General features: G+C 32.2%; 1 protein-coding gene across 11 annotated transcripts in view; it reads left to right on the top strand.

The window, feature by feature from the left end:
- The window catches only part of LOC142222608 (collagen alpha chain CG42342), a 730,115-nt gene that overhangs the window by 604,685 nt on the left and 103,075 nt on the right, over positions 1 to 22,355 (top strand). For all 11 annotated transcript variants that reach the window (XM_075292830.1, XM_075292835.1, XM_075292829.1 and 8 more), the window contains exon 9: positions 1,672 to 1,769. In XM_075292830.1, the coding sequence (XP_075148945.1) occupies positions 1,672 to 1,769 (98 nt within the window). The remainder of the gene's footprint in view (positions 1 to 1,671; positions 1,770 to 22,355) is intronic.

The raw sequence follows: 22,355 nt of genomic DNA, 5'->3' as shown, positions 1-22,355 counted from the left end.
CTCACAATTTAGAAAACGATTTAAGCTACCACAACCCAAGTAATTCGGTTGTGGATGACAGTCTTTCGTAGAAGTTTCTACGCTATCCATGGTGGAGGGTACATAAGATTCGGCCTGGCCGAACTTTCGGCCATATATACTTGTTAGATTTTATCCAAAACATAGAGTAAAACGTAGGCTAAAAGGATTCCAAACATATATAAATGACTGTAGTTAGACACTTGGACAGAGTCCGAAGTAGACAAATGCGCATATAAAGTGATACTTTCTGGGCGCTGTTTTATTTGGACTTTGGAGCTCGTTTCTTGGGACCCATTTTCATAACGCCAACTTTGGTTCGTTAATAAATGGCAACTTTAGAATTTATTGGAAGGGGTCGTTGATGAGTAAGTAGTTCGTTTCATTGATGATCGGGAACTTCTGTATTCGGCGATTTGTTATTGATCAGGGATTCGTGTAGTTTTGTTGCTGATCCGGAACTGTATTCGTAGGTTTTTAGTTTATCGTAAACTTCTGATGAGATTTTCGGCTTTAAGACGGATCCTTGCTGCTATAGTTAGTTGTACTTATCATCTCGAAGACGACATGTAGAAGAGGTCTGACATCCGTTTCGGGATAGGAAATAGTGTAGTAGTCAATAGATGCGTTGGGTCAGTAGTCGGTTATGGTCGATTTTAGTATATCTGATGACTACCATGGAAGCAAATTTATGTGAGAACAGTATATTTGAAGATCTCAATGGCTTAACTGTAGGGTTGAAGGTCTCAGCTGATGGAATTGAAGGCCAAAGGTCTCAGTTTGTGGAATGGTATGTCTGTTAGTCTCAGTGGTGGAATTGTAGGCTCGTGAAAGGAGCTTGGGATTATAGGACCAAAGATCTCAACGCCCAGAAACGTATGCTTAAAAATTAATACCGAGCTATGAACAGAGCGATGTGCAATAAGCCTAAGTAGAATAATCAGCAAAAATATGCTGTGATGTTCAAACTCCAAGGCAATCTCCTTTTCGAGTCTTTCGTTTCTTGCCAAATATTAAACCATTCAATTGAATGACTGATTGAGAATTATTTCTTCCCCAGCAAAAAAAAAAAAAATGAAAGTTCTTCCAAAGGCACAATTTTACTTATTTACTATGTCAACCAAAATAATGTTGGCATAGTCAACCACCAACGCCGAGAAATCGTGCTGGTTGATTAGTGGTGTGAGTATGCCTTGATTTGTTTGAAGGTAAGGAGGTGGTTCATATGCATTTGTTGGTTTAATTCTAAAATATATATTTATTAGTGGTTTAATTCCAAAATATAGAATCGGAAATCTCTCAGTGATAATAGTGAAGTTCACGACCTGTGGTACTACAATGGACTTAATATTCTTAGTGAGCCACTATTCCTAACTTAATATAAACTTCCCTTGTACTATGTCGATGGACTAGCAGATGGTGCCTATGTTGTTAGCATTAAAAACCCCTAGATTAATTTTTTCACGTCACAATATCAAACCTTATATGTCTCCTGTATGGAGATCCACCGCCCATTCTCTTTCCGAAAGTTCCACCTAAATAAAAACATTGAATACGTCGACCAAATACATTTTAAATTGTAATTTTACTTATACTTATATTCTGTGTTCCTAATTTTTTTTTTTTAATAAAATTCCCTCTCTCCTCTTACAGGACCTCCTGGTGTACCTGGCGACAGAGGTGAAGCTGGCCCAGCTGGTCCTCCAGGACCACCTGGTGAGAAAGGACCACGAGGAAAACGTGGCAAGCGGGTAAGTACTTTCAATTCTTTTAAAAAAATATTTCCATCCCCACTGATATTTTTTTAGAGGAGGGGTGGAAATTTAGTATTTAATCTTTTGTAAATACAAAGCTCTCTTCTTCTAAACAAAAAACACTATATACAAATAAACAATCACACATACATATGTAAAGTAAAAAAAAAAACACCAAAACCACATTACACTTAAACCAACAACAAAAATACAAAAATGCAAATGCTGTAAATATTTTTTGTTTTGTAAGTTAAAACAAAAGTTTTAAATCCATTACGAAAATATTTTGTACAAAGTGTAAAAATTTTATATAACTCTAAGCAATGATTGCATGGCATGGCGATATGGAATGGGAAATGTCAAGCCATTAGAAAAAAATGTAGCACCTTTTCAAGAAACAAAAACAAAAAAACTCTCAAAACCCTAAAACCCCCGAAAAAAAGAAACTCCCATAGACAAAAGACAAGGAAAGACGGACAGACAATGAAATGAAAAATATCTTCAGCAGCACCCAGTAAAACACACCCTTTTATAACCCAAATGCATGTTGAACATGATTTGTATTTATCTTATTTTACCACAAAAGCCCCTTCCAAAACAAAAACAAGCTGAAGTGAAGGAAACTAGAAAAAATACAGAAAAACCAACAATTACCAAACTATTGACATTCGACTTATCGTTGTACCGGCAACATCTCGAAACTCGTATAAACTTTCGAAAAATGTGTTTTTGTTTTTTTTTGTGACTAAGAAAAACCGCGTCGTACCAATCTAGAAGTACTCTCTGAAACTCATGGAAACTACGAGACAAACAAACATTCTCAAGTAATTTAGGAAGTTTGTCAAGCCGTAAAATTATGTTTGTTTTTTTGTTTGTTTCTATCGAGCTCCCACCTATCCCAAGAAAAACGTCCACGTGAACCTAAGGAATCAACTCTATTGCTAACCTAAATACTGTGAGAGTGTGTAAGCAGCGGCAGGAACAGCAACTAAGACATGTCAAACAATGTTGTAAAGTAAGTTTACCACCCAAACTCTAACTATAGGTCGTGAAAATCTCTATGCCCTAGAATAAATGAGCCACATAATATTACCAACCTACCTACCAACCGCATGTTAAGACAGGGATTGAAATTGTGAATCTTAGTCATCGAACTTGTAACCGAGATAATTATGGTTGTTCCAACAACCTCGTTTTGTGTGTAGTGGGAAAACTAAATTGAATTGCTCTATTAGGATAATACAAGCATAAAACATTTTCCACACAGTGGGAATAAAAGGTGAATTATTTTATCGAACAGATTATTGTGCATATTCCAAGCACGGTTGCCAATCGTGCCAAAAATAATCTATCAAAATTTGAAGAAAATTTTACTAAAAATCTATCAAATTAAAAATTCTTATTTTTAAGTTGTTGAACAAATTTTTGCGGTTAGTATAAACAAACGGTGTGTTATTCGAAAGAAATGTTTTATACTGAATTTATAGACAATTTTGTTAAAATTTATTTCTATAGAAAAAGTTGACAAAATTTTATTTCTGTAAAAAATGTTTGCAAAATTTTATTTCTATAGAAAATTTTGTCACAATTTGTCAACATTTTATTTCTATAGATTTTTTTTTGTAAAATTTAATTTTTATAGAAATTTTTTGTAAAATTTAATTTTTATAGTTTTATAGAAAATTTTGTTTCTATAGAAAATTTTGTCAAAAATTTTTTATATATAGAAATTTTTGCAAAATTTTACTTCTATAGAAATTATTTGTAAAATAATATTTATATAGAAAATTTTTGCAAAATTTTATTTCTATAGAAAATTTTTACAAAATTTTATTTCTATAGAAAATTTTGTCAAAATTTTATATCTACAGAAAATTTTATCAAAATTTTATTTCTATAGAAAATTTTTGAAAATTTTATTTCTATAGAAAATTTTTGAAAATTTTGATTTCTATAGAAAACTTTTGCAAAATTTTATTTCTGTAGAAATTTTTTGCAAAAATTTTTTATTTATAGAAATTTTTGCAAAATTTTACTTCTATAGAAATTATTTCTAAAATATTATTTATATAGAAAATTTTTGCAAAATTTTATTTCTATAAAATAATTTTTGCAAAATTTTATTTCTATAGAAAATTTTGTCAAAATTTGATTTCTACAGAAAATTTTATCAAAATTTTATTTCTATAGATTTTTGCAAAATTTTATTTCTATAGAACATTTTTGGAAAATATGATTTCTATAGAAAAATTTTGCAAAATTTTATTTCTATTGAACATTTTATCAAAATTTTAGTTCTATAGATAAACTTTGCAAAATTTTATTTCTATAGAAATTTTTTGCAAAATATTATTTCTATAGAAAATTTTTCAAAATTTTATTTCTATAGAAAGTTTTAACAAAATTTTATTTCAACAGAAAATATTTCAAAAATTTGATTTCCATAGAAAAATTTTGCAAAAATTTTTTTTTCTATAGACAACTTTTACAAAATTTTATTCCTATAGAAAAGTTGTGCAAAAGTTTAGTTCTATAGAGTTTTGCAAAATTTTATTTCAATAAAAAATTTTGTCAAAATTTTATTGCTATAGACAATTTTTGCTAAATTTTATTTCTATAGAAAATTTTTCAAAATTTTATTTCTATAGAAAGTTTTAACAAAATTTTATTTCAACAGAAAATATTTCAAAAATTTGATTTCCATAGAAAAATTTTGCAAAATTTTTTTTTTCTATAGACAACTTTTACAAAATTTTATTTCTATAGACAATTTTTGCAAAATTTTATTTCTATAAAAAATTTTGTCAAAATTTTATTTCTATAGACAATTTTTGCTAAATTTTATTTCTATAGAAAATTTTATCTCTGTAAAAATTTTATCAAAATTGTATTTCTAAAGTTTTTGGCAAAATTTGATTTCTATAGAAAAATTTTGCAAAATTTTATTTCTATAGAAGATTTTTGCAAAATTTTATTTCAATAGAAATGTTTTGCAAAATTTTATTTCTATAGAAGATTTGTCAACATTTTATTTCTATAGAAAATTTTGTCAAAATTTTATTTCTGTAGAAAATTTTATCAAAATTTTATTTCTACAGAAAATTTGTGCAAAATTTTATTTCTACAGAAAATTTTAGTAAAATTTTATTTCTATAGAAAACTTTTGCCAAATTTTATTTTTATAAAAAAAATTTTGTGAAAATTTTATTTCTGTGGAAAATTTTAGGAAAATTTTATTTATATAGAAAAGTTTACAAAATTTTATTTCTGTAGAAAATTTTATCAAAATTTTATTTCTATAGATTTTTGCAAAATTTAATTTCTACAGAAAAAATTTGCAAAATTTTATTTTTATAGAAATTTTTTGCAAAATAGTATTTCTACAGAACATTTTTGCAAAATTTTATTACTGTAGAAAAGTTTTACGAAATTTTATTTCTATAAAAAATTTTGTAAAAATGTTATTTCTGTAGAAAATTTTATCAACATTTTATTTCTATAGATTTTTGCTAAATTTTGTTTCTATAGACAATTTTTGCAAAATTTTATTTCAATAGATTTTTTTTTTGCAAAATTTTATTTCTATAGAAAATGTTTGCAAAATTTTATTTCTATAGAACATTTTTGCAAAACTTAATTTTTTAGAAAATTTTCTCAAAATTTTTATTTTTATAAAATATTTTGTCAAAATTTAATTTCTGTAGAATTTTTTTCAAAATTTTATTTCTATAGAAAATTTTTGCAAAATTTTATTTCTATAGAAAATTTTAGCAAAATTTTATTTCTATAGAAAATGTTTGCTAAAATTTATTTCTATACAAAATATTTGCTAAAATTTATTTCTATAGGCTATTTTTGCTAAATTTTATTTCTATAGAAAATTTTTTGCAAAATGTTATTTCTATCGAAAATTTTATTAAAATTTTATTTATATAGTTTGTATGTTGTCTAAATTTTATTTTCTTCGAATCTGTGCCAATCTTCATAAAATTCTGCTGAAGAGAGACTCTCTTTCGGGTAGCATAAGATCGTATCGGAGTACTCGATTGCGAGTTGTTTGTTTTTTACCGCCCTGCAATTTTCTAGCGGGTGATCTGATTCTTTTTGCTTTTACCATAGGATTGAACTGAGTCTTCATACGTTTTATTCTACACCGAGTCTCTTCAGTATCTTATTTTGTGAGCTTTCGTATATGTGTCCCTGTCCTCCCTTAATGATTTAGTTGGCCTTTGATTTCCCTAAGGGGGTTATATTAATCATAGGTTTAAGGTATGAGTCGTTATCAATATTTTCATTATCTCTTTGGGAAGAGTTTACCTTCGCTCGATCCTTAATCCTAATCGATCTTTTTGCCATTGAAACCACTAATAAATATAAATCAGAACCCAAATGAATTCTATCTATTTTCATTTTTTTTCTTCCAAATATTTCGAATTTAACCCAATTGCTTTCAATGTAAAATCATTCATCTATCCGTACACAGGACTATCGGAATTTAGTGCTAAACACATTTGTAGTCTCGGTAATGTAAAAGTCTTCTAATGATGGGAAACCGATAATGATTACTTTATCGGTTCAAAACTAAAGATATGACTCCCCAAGCACCTACAAAGAAAATGTGAAATGTAAAAGATGATAATGATGTCGATGATGAGAACAAATTCTAAATAGAATTCAATGTGAAGGAAAATGATGAAAAGGAGAATACAGTGTCATAATGCCTTTTATATTTCGGGATTTGAGAACACCAAAAAAATTTAAATATTATTACAATTTTAATATTAGCTAATTTGTCTAATTGAAGATTAAGGAATTGGTATTATTAAATTATTGAAAAGAAAATGTCAGATACCAATCTCCACAAGCATGACTATATTGCTTTTCAATTTACTCCCTATTAAGATCTATACACTTTTGCATGTGTTTCAACTGATTGTCACTCTGATTGAGGTACTTTTGGAGCATTTCTTTCGACAAATCAACATGATTTTTAGCGATTGATAAATTGTGAGGAATGCCACGCGAACAAAGTCTAGGTCGCAATTTAGGTCCAATCGCCTTCAAATTTGGCACAAGTTCCTAATTGGGGTCAGAATAAAACCCTATTGATTTTGGAAGAAATTGGTTCAGATTTAGATATAGCTCCCATATATATCTTTCGCCCGATATGCAATAATATGGACCCAGCAGCCAGAGCGTTATACCGATTTGCTTGAAATTTTGTACAAACATAACACTTAATCGTATAGTCAAGTGTGCAAAATTTGGTTGAAATCGACTCAGATTTAGATATAGCTCCCATATATATCTTTCGCCCGATATGCATTTATATGGACCCAGAAGCCAGAGTTTTATCCCGGTTAGATTTAAAATTTTGCACAAGGAGTACAATTGGTAGTATAGTCATGTGTGCCAAATTTGATTGAAATCGGTTCAGATTTCGATATAGCTCCCATATATATGTATTTCTGATTTCGTCAAAAATGGTCAAAATACCAACATTTTCCTGCTTAGTCGAAAAGTTGTAAAAATGACTCTAATTTTCCTAAACTTGTAACACATATATATCGAGCGATAAATCATAAATAAACATTTCCCAAGTTTCCTTAAAATTGCTTCAGATTTAAATGTTTCAGATATTTTTTTACTAAAATTGTGTTCCACCCTAGTGGATTAGCCAGAGATGGTCTGTATCAAACTTTTTTAGGTTTGCGACTGTCGCAAAGTTGTAAACGTCACATACGCGTCGTAAATGTAGAAAAAGTAACAAAAGTCGCTAACTCAAAATACTTTAGCCGCGTCAGCTAGGCAGCGAATTCGATGATATACAAGGCGATTGTATGTGCGAAGAAGTTTCAATTCTTAGGAATGTTCACAATTTTCGGTTTCAGTCCCCACATTTTCCCTATTGGCTTTTGCACGAGTACAGGGTAACCGTGGATTTTCTCGTCCTTTCTTAGCTTTAAATTCAGTCTCCTGTCCAATATAACCCCAAGGTATTTTGCACACTCATCAACGGGAATTTCGATACCACCTAAGAAAATAGGCTTGACCGTGGGAAAACTTTCACAAATTTCTACAGAAACTCACAGCGAATGCTGTCAAACTAAGTTTAAAAATGTTCAGGATTTCTTCTATTCAAAATTAGTTTTTTTACAGTAGGTTTACGACTTTTGCGACATACGTATTATACCGTCGCAAATGTATGTCGCAAAAGTCACAGTTTGTGACAGGCCAACCCTGGCATTAGCCAACTTAAATTTTGAGTCTATAGATTTTGTAAAAGTCTATCAAATTCTGTCCAAATCGAGTGATATTTAAATGTAGGTATTTGGGACAAACCTTTATATATAGCATCCAACACATTTGACGGATGTGATATGGTATCGAAAATTTATATCTACAAAGTGGTGCAGGGTATAATATAGTCGGCCCCGCCCGACTTTAGACTTTCCTTACTTGTTTTATTTAAAAAAAGTTTAAAACAGATTAAGCATTAATAAAATGGTACCAATTATGAAATTTTTTCGAAAAAAGATCTAAATCCATTCAAGAAATATTGCAAATTTTTCAAAATATTTTAATTCAGACTTTTCAGAAAAGCCTTAGAATGTATTAAAAATCATAAAAAATTATAAAAATTATTTATTTAGCAAAATATCGCAAAATTATTTAATTCACATCCTAAACAATGAATTTGGATCGAGCCTTAAGATGTGATGCACACTTTTTTTGCTGGGTACATGTGGAAATTCAAACCCCGGTTTTGAACACAAAGTCCAAGCATTTACTATATTTCATAGTATGAAGATCTGATAAGTAATTTGCCTAATATTCTGAGGCAAGAATATTACAAGAATAATTTGCTATAGTTTCGTACCTCCTTGTCTTCAAAATTCCATCCTGATGGATGAAATTTACAGTGTGTTGTAGCGAGAATATCCGTCGAAGTAAGAAAAATTAAAGAAAACCAATATAGATCGGCGATTCGATTCTACTTTATGAAAGGCAAGGCGCATAACAATCATAATTTTTCATACTATGGCTTTTTCATAATTTTAATGTAGAGACATTCGAAAGCATAAGAGGGACCAATTCAGTTCACCCTATTATTTAAAGAAAATGTATCCGCTAAACGATTCGATTAAATGTCACATTCATACATTGAACATCCAATAAATCCTGCAAAAATTGCTATATTGCTCCGCAATTTCTTTCCAATGCATTTTCTAGCAAAGAGAAAAAACTCAAATCATTGCCCTTTGATAAAATGTTTCACTACGAGAAGTGTATCGTAGCGTTGTCTTCTGCCAAATCCCTACCACGGAAGAAAAAACAAGTATATACAGCAGTAAGTTCGGCCGGGCCGAATCTTAAATTCCCACCACCATGAACCAAATATTAGGGTTTCCTTTGAAATTTCAGGAGGGCTTGAGGACTTGAGGACACAACCCGAAGATAAATTTAAAGATTTCACCTATGAGGACTATATCAGATTCTGGATTTATAAGAACCATTTTTGTTTGAGGTTTAGAGGAATCATTAACATCTCTTGTAAGTGTGCAAGAAAATTATAAAATAACGTCTTGATTTGAAATCTTAAATCTGTAGAAGTAAAATCTGGAAATTTTACATTGAGTTTCAAACAATTTTCATGATCAGTGCGCCTTCTACACCCTCAAGAAGTGAAGTCGGTCTATATGGAGGCATTACCAAATGGACCGATAAAAACTTAATCCGATACACGTTTTTGTGAGCCTAAAATACCAGAATATTTACAATTTCAGGCATATCAGATAAAAACTACGGTTTCTAGAAACCCAAGGAGTTAAATCGGAAGATCGTTCTTATGGGGGCTATACTAAAATATTGACCGATACGCACCATTTTCGGCACACCTCTTTGTGACCCGAAAATACCTCTAGATTTCCAATTTCAGGCAAATAGGATAAAAACTTCGGATTCTAGAAGCCCAAGAAGTAAAATTGGGAAATCGGTCTATATGGGGGCTATACCAAAATGGATCGATACTCACCATTTTCGGCACACCTCTTTATGGTCCTAAAATACCTCTAGATTTCCAATTTCAGACAAATTGGATAAAAACTACGGTTTCCCAAGACCCCAAATCGGGAGATCGGTCTATATGGGGGCTATCCCAAAATATGGACCGATACTCACAATTTTTGGCACACGTATTTGTGGTCCTACAATACCTCTAGATTTCCAATTTCAGGTAAATTGAATAAAAACTGCGGTTTCTATAAGCCCAAGAAGTAAAATCGGGAGATCGGTCTATATGGGGGCTATACCAAAATATGGACCGATACTCACAATTTTTGGCACACATATTTGTGGTCCTACAATACCTCTAGATTTCCAATTTCAGGTAAATTGAATAAAAACTGCGTTTTCTATAAGCCCAAGAAGTAAAATCGGGAGATCGGTCTATATGGAGGCTATACCAAAATATGGACCGATACTCACAATTTTTGGCACACGTATTTGTGGTCCTACAATACCTCTAGATTTCAAATTTCAGGTAAATTGAATAAAAACTGCGGTTTCTATAAGCCCAAGAAGTAAAATCGGGAGATCGGTCTATATGGGGGCTATACCAAAACGTGGACCGATACTCACCATTTTTGGCACATCTCTTTATGGTCTTAAAATACCTCCAGATTTCAAATTTCAGGCAAATTGGATAAAAATTACGATTTCTATAAGCCCAAGACCCCAAATCGGGAGGTCGGTTTATATGGGGACTATATCAAAACCTGGACCGATATAGCCCATCTTCGAACTTGACCTGCCTGCAGACAAAAGACGAGCTTGTGCAAAATTTCAGCACGATTGCTTCATTATTGAAGTCTGTAGCGTGATTACAACAGACAGACAGACAGACAGACAGACAGACAGACAGACGGACAGACGGACATCGTTATATCGTCTTAGAATTTCTCCCTGATCAAGAATATATATACTTTATATAGTCGGAAATCGATATTTCGATGCGTTACAAACGGAATGACAAACTTATTATACCCCCGTCACCATTCTATGGTGGTGGGTATAAAAATGACTAAAGGTTAAAATGGTAAAATAAATGATAATAACATGAAATAAATCGATGCTAACATTGCCACCTTTAGCACAGCACTTTCATTTCCATTTAGAATCTTTGAACGATGCTCCAACGACGAGTCATCATCGTCATCAACAATGAACGCGACAGACTGCATTACTCTCGACTTTGTTGTGAGGATAAGGATCCAGGAAAATGCTATTACAAGGAAAATTTCATACGACAAGTCATAGTTCAGGTTTTTTCATTTAGAATTTTTTTTTAGTTTGATTTATTGTAACCTAGTGTGAGTTGAGCAGAATGTGTTGCGTATCATGTGAGGGGGTCTAGAGAGATTTTTCGCTAAAATGGTAAAATTGCAATGGAAAATAACAACATGGTGCATTATTGACAATGTCATTGTAAATCTCTTTTTCAGTTCTCTTTCACATGGCAATATTGCCGATAATGACGGTGAAATTGTTGGAGGATACTGAAAAAAAAAACAGATTAGTCAATTGTCAAAAAAGTTATTAAACGAATTTTAGGATTACAAAATAACGATTGATATTCGATTTGTTATCCCTAGCACAATTTTATTAGGGGCCTTTGGCGATAACCACTTGTCACCGTGCTTATTGACACCAGAGTTCCTATCCTCTCCTTTTGCTTAGCTTAAGGAGTAATTTTCCTCTACCTAATAGTATTTTTCCTATCACTTACTTTCGCTTTTCTTAAGTAGTAACTTTCCTCTACCTAATATTATTTTTCGAGTGTATGCTTTTACATCTCAAGTTCAAATTGTTGATCAATGTTGTCATGGACATCCATCCTGTGGCATTATTTGGTTTCTACCACCTGATGCTTACATTTAAATTAAAAAGGTTTGCTTAAGTTGCAGATGTTGCCATGTTGTCCTCCCAAATGGGAAAACGTGAAGTTTCACTTCAGTTTCAAAATAATGAAGTTACGAGTATAGCAGTGAAATGTAATCACTTTTAGCTAACAATGTAATTTTACCACATTACCACCAGGAGGTACAAACTCGTACTAATTGGAAAGGAAAATATGTAAATTGAAAAGCGAGTTAACGCAAGTTTAACTTTTACAGGTTTTCGTATTTCGTTACTGGTCGACCAGTGAGAGATAGGGTCATAGTAAAGCGCTCCAATTTAAGGATAACGCATCAACAAATTCTGTGAAACCAATATAAGAGAAGTAATGACACTTGTTCGACAAATGATAAAAAGTTTCGTTGACTAGTTAAATTAGAAACTCGAATAAACCAAAAGTGGAAACATTAATTGTGAGTAGTTTTTAATGTCATTCGTTGTTTAACGAGATGCTATGGGATTTTGGAATTACTTAAATAATTATTAGAGGGACGGAAAAATCCCATGAGCGATATGGAAAACTCGATGGGCTTTTATACTCTGGGCTTTTATACCACACTCCGTAACAGGGTTTTATAAGTTACTGTAAATGTTTGCAACATCCAACAGGAGACGAGGTAATATTGCTCCGCGCCGACTCCTGAGACGATTGAGCCATATGCGTCTGTCCATCCGTCCGCCTATATGCGAACACATTTTTGTGATCAATGTCTACATCATCAAAAAAAAATCGCTTCTGTAACATATACCCCAAACACATTCTGCTTCAAGCATATATATTTTCCGAATTGGTCCAAACAAAATATTGTTTGTATTGTTCAAACATATTATATTTCACATTAGGCATGAACTGGTAGAAAAATATTGTAATGATATTTTCTTTGTATATATATATTTTTAAGGCACCAATTGGTAACTTCCATTTTTATACATTCTACCATAGGATGGGGGTATATTAACTTTGTCATTCCGTTTGTAACACATCGAAATATTGATCTAAGACCCCATAACGTTATATATTCTGGGACGTGGTGAAATTTTGAGTCGATCTGAGCATGTCCGTCCGTCCGTCTGTTGAAATCACGCTCACTTCCGAACGAAACAAGCTATCAACTTGAAACTTGGCACAAGTAGCTGTTATTGATGTAGGTCGGATGGTATTGCAAATGGGTTATATCGGTCCACTTTTACGTATAGCCCCCATATAAACGGACCCCCAAATTTGGCTTGCGCGGCCTCTAAGAAAAGCAAATTTCATCCGATCCGGCTGAAATTTGGTAAATAGTGTTAGTATATGGTCTCTAACAACCATGCAAAAATTGGTCCACATCGGTCCATGATTATATATAGCCCCCATATAAACCGTTCCCCCGATTTGGCTTGCAGAGCCTCTAAGAGAAACAAATTTCATCCGATCTGGCTGAAATTTGGTACATGATGTTAGTATATAGTCTCTAATGACCATGCAAATAGTGGTCCATATCGGTCCATAATTATATATAGCCCCCATATAAACCGATCACCAGATTTGACCTCCTGAGCCTCTTGGAAGACCAAAATTCATCTGATTCAGTTGAAATTTGGTACGTGATGTTAATATATGGCCTCAAACACCCATGCAAAAATTGGTCGATATCGGTCCATAATTATATATAGGCCCCATATTAACCGATCCCCAGATTTGGCCTCCGGAGCATCTTGGAAGAGCAAAATTCTTCCCATTCGGTTGAAATTTGGTACGTGATGTTAGTATATGGTATCCAACAACCATGCAGGAATTGGTTCCTATCAGTCCATAATTATATATAGCTCCCATATAAACCGATCCCGAGATTTGGTTTTGGAGCCTCTTGGAGGAGCAAATTTCATCCGAGTGAGTTGAAATTTGGTACATTGCGCTAGTATATGGCCGTTAACAACCATGTCTAACTAGGTCCATATCGGTCTATAGTTATATATAGCCCTCGGATAAATCGATCCCCAATCACACAAAAATTGGTCCATATCAAGTGCATAATTCTATATAGCCCCCATATAAGCCACCCCCATATTTCAATTCTGGCTTCCTACGTACAGTGCAAAAGTCCATATCGATTCGTAATTATTTGTAGACTTACCTATACATAACTTTTTTGTCTAATATATACCACGTATGGACTAACTCACAATTTAGAAAACGATTTAAGATACCACAACCCAAGTAATTCGACTGTGGACGACAGTCTTTCGTAGAAGTTTCTACGCAATCCATGGTGGAGGGTATATAATTTCTAAACAAATATATGTTTATAGGACATTTCTAAATTAATATATGTTTGTATCTAAACCTATTATATTTGCATAAATTTTATGTCCCAAACATAATATGTTGTAACATATTAACATATATGTCCCAAACATGTTATGCTAGTTTATGAATATTGTATGCTTGCACTTAAAAATATTGTGTAAAAAAATTTAACTTCCAAACATATAATTTTTACACCCAAACATATGAAAAACAGTCTTTTTCGTCCGTGCAGTTTCGGCAGAAAATCATAAAAATTTCATCGGTTTTTTTTCTGAATATTTTAAATTTTATCTAAGTGCTTTCAAACATAGTGTAATCACCCTTAGTGCTTGGTTTTAAAAAGGAAGTCCCTAATCATTCAGATTTGTATAGAATCGGGCAGCACTTGGTATTCTCAGAGTACCTGTAATAACAAATATGCCCCCTACCAAACCTAGTTATAAATTGATGAAGGACACCTTCAGGGTCTTAGAGAAAATTTTGAGTCCCAATATCTCTTGGGGTCCAGAATAGAGGTGTGCACTTCGAAAAAACACACACACTTCTAAATTCCAACCGCAACAAACGTCTCATCGGTGTGTCAGGATAATTTCCGTGATTATTCTGACACCGTGATTTCCGTGATAAAATTATATTCGACAGTCAAGAACATTTTCGTGAGGCAGGAAAATATTCATGGTTAACGAGAATTCGGGAGCCACGGTGGTGCAATGGTTAGCTTGCCCGCCTTGCATACACAAGGTCGTGGGTTCGATTCCTGCCAAAAGACCGAATACCAAAAAGTTTTTCAGCGGTGGATTATCCCACCTCAGTAATGCTGGTGACATTTCTGAGGGTTTCAAAGCTTCTCTAAGTGGTGTCACTGCAATGTGGAACGCCGTTCGGACTCGGCTATCAAAAGGAGGTCCCTTGTCATTGAGCTTAACCTGGAGTCGGGCAGCACTCAGTGATAAGAGAGAAATTCACCACTGTGGTATCACAATGGACTGTATAGTCTAAGTGAGCCTAACCTAACCTATAGTGGTCTAAGTGGACAGTAATTCGATTCAAGAATAGTTGTCACCTAACCTAACCTTTCTTTAAAATTTTCATGTAAAGCCTAACGATTTAAATCCATGGTGACTGATATTCAACCTATCTCAGATCCGTGGTTTAGTAGTGTATGCTTGAGTCCTTAAAAGTTCATTGATTTCAATAAAACTACCATACTGAGTACAAAAGTTTAAAGGCATTACAAATAAAAATCTATTGTAAGCTTTAATAAAAAACTGTAGCACAAAACATAATCTCTTAAAAAAAACACAACATAAAAATTTATTATCCTCGAAAATATTACCGAAAATAAAATTCCACTTGTTTTATGATATATTGGCCACATGTATCACTTCGATTCTAATATGCTCATATATTTTTTGCCACATCCAGACACGAAAACAAAAAAAAAACGAATGGAAAAACCATATGTGCTACTTGTACTGATTCGTTTTTTGTGAACTGGATTAGTATCAAATATTTAAAAGCAATTACATTATGACAGTCAAGAAATGAAATAAAAAAAATCCACAAACATTTTCGGGTTATGAAGTACCTCTATAAAGGGCATACACATTTATCCTTAAGCTCGCATACACACACACACACAAATCCAATATAATGCATAGTCCTTAGCTCGTTAAATGGTTTTGACGTGTTAGCGAACGCGTGTTTTAGTATTTATTCTTTATGTTCAATTGTTCCTGTCAGGATCATGATGGTGCGAAGGCATGGCATTGATAGTAAAGTACCAGGATTTCTGTTAACATCACGTTTCTGTATTGGAATCATAATTCTTTTTAAATCAACTCAATGCGTTTGCTGCTACTTGCACGATAGAAACTACCACATACAAGACCAAAACAAGTGCTATAGACAAATAAACGGAAGGGAGAGTGGGACGGACAGATAGACGGACAGACGACGGAAATGGAATAGAAACAAACAGACAAATCTCAGCCGCATCGTAAAATAAGGAACATGATGCGTTGATTGCTTTTTTTGCTGCCAGGAATTTATTTATTTTTTTTTTGTAAGGGAAGGAGAAGGATAATAACTTTTCGTACAGACCTGTTTAGAGCAATGCACTGTGGTGTCATTCGCTAGTGAATGTGTAATGATGAAAAAATTTACAGGTGTTCATATAAATTTGGAGGGTTTTACCAAGCCCACACCCTAAAAAAACTGCTTCTGTAACATATACCCCAAACACATTTTGCTTTTTTTTAATTTTATCTAAGTGCTTTCAAACATAGTGTAATCACCCTTAGTGCTTGGCCTTAAAAAGGAAGTCCCTAATCATTCAGTTATGTATAGAATCGGGTAGCACTCATTGATAAAAGAAATGTCCACGGTCTGTGGTATCACAATGGACTTGGTATTCTCAAAGTACCTGTAATAACAAATATGCCCGCCATTTGGATTAAACTGACATATATTTCCACATGAATAGTTGTAATATATCGCAAAAATATAATGAAAATTCGCTAGATGATATCTATATCCTAATTTTAATTTTATGGAGACTAGATTTTGAGAGCCAAATAGCTGCTTAAAAGATGTCTTGAATTTAAAGAAGCCGCATCTTTGGCATCTGTGCTTGAATGACTTCTTTCAAAATTTACAAAAATTACGATTGTCTAAAATATTGGGTAATAAAACCATGCATCGGAAAATCTGTCTAAACGTAAATATGGAAGCTTATCTTAAGTTGATATGATTTTAGCCGAACTGGCTAGCATTCTACCATGTGACAAAAAAAACTTCTTGCACGAATCTTCATAAAGATGTATTGCGAATTTCTACCACCATTTTGCGAATGACAAATGAATGGACAGCAGATTGACTTGGGGGATGGATGAATTCCGAACCCATCACTATATATAGAAAAATTTCTACCATGTCCATTTTCCCTGATCGCAAAGCGGCTTAGGTCATAATGATTTAAATATCAGACGTTTGCAACGAATGCAGTTTCTTTAAATGCGCTTGTGTGTGAATTACACTTTGGCCTATAAATAGATGGCTATATGCGTTTCTTGTATGCTAATGACTATAGCGATATTTGTGTATTGATGAGTATAGGACTCCAGTGTATCAGACGTTTGCATATCAGACGTTTGCAACGAATGCAGTTTCTTTAAATGCGCTTGTGTGTGAATTACACTCTGGCCTATAAATAGATGCCTATAAGCGTTACTTGTATACTAATGACTATAGCGATATTTGTGTATTGATGAGTATAGGACTCCAGTGTATGTTATAGGGTATAGACTTGCAAAAGCGATAGACTGTGGTTCGATTCTCCGTGCGGACAAAAGGAACAATTTTAAAATAATTTGTGAAATTTAATATTCTTTACATTATAGAAGAGATATTGGCGGCAAATAAATAAATCATTTATAAGAGCTACAGGCAAAATAAAATTAGCCTGAAAATTAAAAATAAAAAAAATTGGAGCTAATATTTATTTTTATTTTTTACATGCTTCACTGAAAAAAATATTTACGTGATAATAAAGATTATGCAACCTAAATTTTAGGATGTACAATTTACAAAATATTAAGGACAAATTTCTTTAAAATAATGACATTTCAATTAAAACAAAGTTTATAATCTTCATTTAAAAAATTTTTTCATTCAAGATAGGACACAAATTTTGTAAATTTGCGTCCCTCCGTTAAAGTCGTATGTCCTTGAACTAAGGAAAATTTTCTTTAAAATAAAGAAACACATTTTTGATTTAAAGAAATCTTCATTAAATTAACTGAAATATTGAATCTTTAGATTTAAGATAAAAAAGCTTCAAATATAGGCTATGTCTTATTTTGTTATTTTAGCATCTTTGGTTTAAAGTTTTTTTTTTTTGGAAATAAGAAAACATTTTTACTTTGAGATATCCGCAATAATTTGGATTTTTAAACTGACATTTGTTTGCACATGAATAGCTTCATTAATATACGGCGAAAAGAAAATGAAAATTCGATAAATAAGATCTAAATCCTAATTTTAATTTTATTGATCCTAGATTTAAGGCCAGATAGGTCGCTAAAAAATGTCTTTATTTTAAAGAAGCCGCATCTTTAGCTCGGAATCAATGCCAAAATCTTTAAGAGAAGGTCAAAATCTTTGGATCCAAGTAATTTTTTGTTGAGCATGTGACAATGTTTATCACAAAAATAATATGTTTTAATTTTAAAGAAGCCGAATCTTTAGCTCGGAATCAATGCCAAAATCCTTAAGAGAAGGTCAAAATCTTTGGATCCAAGTAAACTTTTTTTTTTGAGCATGTGACAATGTTTATCACAAAAATAATATGATATTCTGTCAAGCAAACATTTTTACCGCGAATAGAAATTTCCAAAAAATGTCCTTGGTCTAATTTCGTTGAAAAATTTGTTTTTTCCCCACATTACTGTGATCTCATGGTATAAGGATAATAACTTTTCTTCCTGTACTGGTATGATATATATTCGAGAAGGAAACATGTGCGAGGATATATTACCACTTATTCACATATATATAGAAAAAATATCCTTAGCCCGTTCCACTAAGAACTGAGTGAGTTTGTTTTTTTCCATTTTTCTCCCCTCTAAACTCATGACGATGATGATGGGAACGAATGTTGAAAATGTCGACGAGACAAGTGCACATTATTGGATTTATAAAGTCGAAGAGAAAATACTTTCATCCCATGGATATATTGGCGATGATTATTATGATGATGATGGTGGATGGCTAAACATGTCGAACTCATGTAAAACTTCCAAAGAATAAAGCAAAACTCGCTATTCAAAAATGAAAAATCCCAACACATTTGTATATAAATGTGAAAGTATATCCACATATTCTTAAATATGGCCCACAGATCTGTAAGCGTATGTGTGTGTGTGCAAAAAGTTTTCCATGGTTTCCCCACGCAAACACGCTGTTACGCTAAACGGCAACTGGTACTTGCGTATGTAGATATACACTGAGAAAAATATTGTCGTGAGGCCAAAGATTTCACGTCCTTAAAATACGAATGTAAATTTTGCTTAGCGTAGAAGACGCATTTCTCTAATATAAAGTTTTTTTCCTTGTCCAAAAGTCGATAAACTTTTCAATGAAGTCCTGTTGTCCTTATAATTAGGTGATTGGACTTAAAAATGGGTATAATAACATGAAAGAAAATTTTTTTGGGAAAAATTCTTTAAAATTAATGAAATTGTCTACTGGAAGTCATGTCTGAATCTGGAAAATAATTTTTTCGTTAACTCGATTTTAAAGGACTTTGATAGCATATGAAAAAAAACTGAAAAAGCAAAAAATTCAAATTTGCTTCCTAGAGTCAAGTACACAAAATCCAAATTTAAAAGAGAATTGTGTCTTAAAAGTATCCTTAGGTTAGGTTAGGGTAGGTGACAGCCCGATGTATCAGGCTCACTTAGACTATTCAGTCCATTGTGATACCATATTGGTGAACTTCTCTCTTATCACTGAGTGCTGCCCGATTCCATGTTAAGCTCAATGACAAGGGACCTTCTTTTTATAGCCGAGTCCGAACGGCGTTCCACATTGCAGTGAAACCACTTAGAGAAGCTTTGAAACCCTCAGAAATGTCACCAGCATTACTGAGGTGGGATAATCCACCGCTGAAAAATTTTTTGGTGTTCGGTCGAAGCAAGAATCGAACCCACGACCTTGTGTATGCAAGGCGAGCATGCTAACCATTGCACCACGGTGGCTCCCAATCCTATCCTTACTTGAATTCTCCGCTTCTTTGGTTCGGAATCAATACCAATCTTGTTAAAGTAAAGACAAAATCTTTGGAACCGGGCATGCTTTTTTCTTCAGTGTAGAGAACACATTGTGTAAATGTGTTTGTATTAATATGACATGGATGAAGCATTTTATGAATGTATGTGAATGAATAAATGTTGAACATTAGAATGTACGTGAGCAAGGCTTACTAAATGTGCCCATATCTATGACTTCGGCTATGTGTGTGTGTGCGGATTTGTTGGGAAGACGGGTTGTCCTTTCCCAGGCAGTGGATGAACAAGTGTCTAAAGATTGTATTTGAAGTATTACAAGTGTTACTTGACATATAATAATAAGCAAAATGGCGGTAAGTAAGTCTTAGACGCCAACAGAACATACCAAAAGGACATACGAACACACACACCCGTGTGTCATACATTATCCAACATATTTCATACGTATACTTTGGCAACAAAAGAAATAAGAATGGATGGTAACATCGGTTACATAGAAACCATCATCATCATCAGTGAGTGAGAGAAAAGAACAGTGGTTTCATAAGGGAAAATATTCGATTTATTACTTACTAAGTGCACTCAAAAAAAAAAAAACAAATATATAAAAAAATTAACCCTATATTTCACTAAAGCCAATTTAACTTAATTTTAGTTCATGCAATTATTATGTTTGAATAAAGTTTTCTTTACTCTAAAAGTTATTTGGGAACGTTAGTTAAATTAACTAAAAAACACATACACAAATGAAGCATAAAGATTTACGAAATTCGTACTTCGCACAATATACTTCATTATTTATTTAAATTAGTAATTTTTATTACAAATGCGCCCATCTTTAACTTCGTATGGCACTAAAGACTTTCTTGGAGTTTTGAACTCCAATTTTCTCCTTCTACTATAAAATTTTCTTTAACAAGTGAAACATATTAATTATTTCTAATAAATTTTCTTCAAAAATATTTACTTATTTTTTTTTATATAGGCGTGATGTCAGCGTTTTTAGTACTGTTTAGTTAAAATTTTCTAAAAATAATCTAAATGTTCTAAAATTAAATTTTTCTTCCTGGTGGGTTCAGTGTACCTTCATGACATAAGGACATTTTGTTAAGGAACCGTCTAGCTTTAAATCTATGCTATATAAATTTACAAATTTAAATTTAAATCTATGCGATATAAAAATACAAATGAGATTCAGATCTTATTTATCGATTTGGCAATGAATGTTAGTTTAAAAATCTCAAAGCAAGTTTTCTGAATTTTAAATAAAAGCAAAGCAAATAAACTAAAGATGCAAAATCCTCAAAATAAATATTAGCCTATTTATGAAACTTTTTTTTTATTTTTAATCCAAGGATGCAATATCTCAGCTAAATTTTCCCTACTTCAAAGACATACGACTTTAACGGAAGGGCATAGACTTCAAAGATTCATGTCCTAAGTTTAAAGAAAATAGTTCTTAAAGCAATGATTTTTAACTTTCTTTTAATTAAAATTCTTCTATTTAAAGGGAATACTTTGTTGGGTTGGGTTTCCTAAAATTAGAGAATAGTTCATAATTATTGTTTTAAAAAATATTACCTTTAAATTTGGGTCTCGTTAAAGTCGTACGTAAGGAAAATTTTCTTTACGGGAAAGGAAAAGCATTTTTGATTCTACAAAATAATCGTTAAATTAAATGAAATACTGATTCTTATGATTAAAGATAAAAACTGCTTCAAATATAGACCAAAACTTATTTTGTATATTTTTCATTTTTGGTTAAAGTGTTTTTTGAAATTAAGAAAATATGTTTTACTTTGAAGAATCAGTCATAATGTGGATTTTTCATACGACTATACATCAAGAGCTTTGTCACCATATCGCAAAAAGATAATGCAAATCCGAAAACTGCCCGGTTCAAAAGATTTTGTCTTTACTTTAACAATTTTGGTATTGATTCCGAGCCAAAAAGCGGAGAATTCAAGTAAGGATATTTTTAAGATACAATTGTCTTTTAAATTTGAGTTTTGTGTACTTGACTCTAGGAAGCAAATTTTAATTTTTTCGCTTTTGCAGCTTTTCACAGTCCTTTAAAAACAAGTTAATGACCACTTTATTTTTCAAATTCATACACAGTAGAAACAGCAGAAAGTATGTCATGTTTCAAGTAAAAAACGTCTTTAATAGAAAGTGTTGAAAAACATGTCCTATTTTTGAACGATTTTTTGCTTTGTAGTCAAGATGCAAAAAGACCACAAATTTAAAGACAATTTCATTAATTTTTAATGATTTTTTTCTGAATTATTAAAGTCAAGTTGACCTTAGCCCAAACATTTTTTCTTTCATGTTATGATACCCATTTTTAAGCCAAATCACTTAATTGTAAGGACAACATGTTTTCATTGAAAAGTTTGTCGACTTTTGGACAAGGAAAAAACTTTATATTAGAGAAATGCGTCTTCTACGCTAAGCAAAATTTGCATTCGTATTTTAAGGACATGAAATCTTTGGCCTCACGACAATATTTTTTTCAGTGAGAGAGATATTTTTTTTTTCAGTGAGAGA

Source organism: Haematobia irritans, chromosome 1, assembly GCF_050003625.1.
Source record: "Haematobia irritans isolate KBUSLIRL chromosome 1, ASM5000362v1, whole genome shotgun sequence".
Classification (NCBI taxonomy): domain Eukaryota; kingdom Metazoa; phylum Arthropoda; class Insecta; order Diptera; family Muscidae; genus Haematobia; species Haematobia irritans.
The sequence above is the reverse complement of the archived record's forward strand: the minus strand, read 5'-3'. Positions and strand labels throughout refer to the sequence as shown.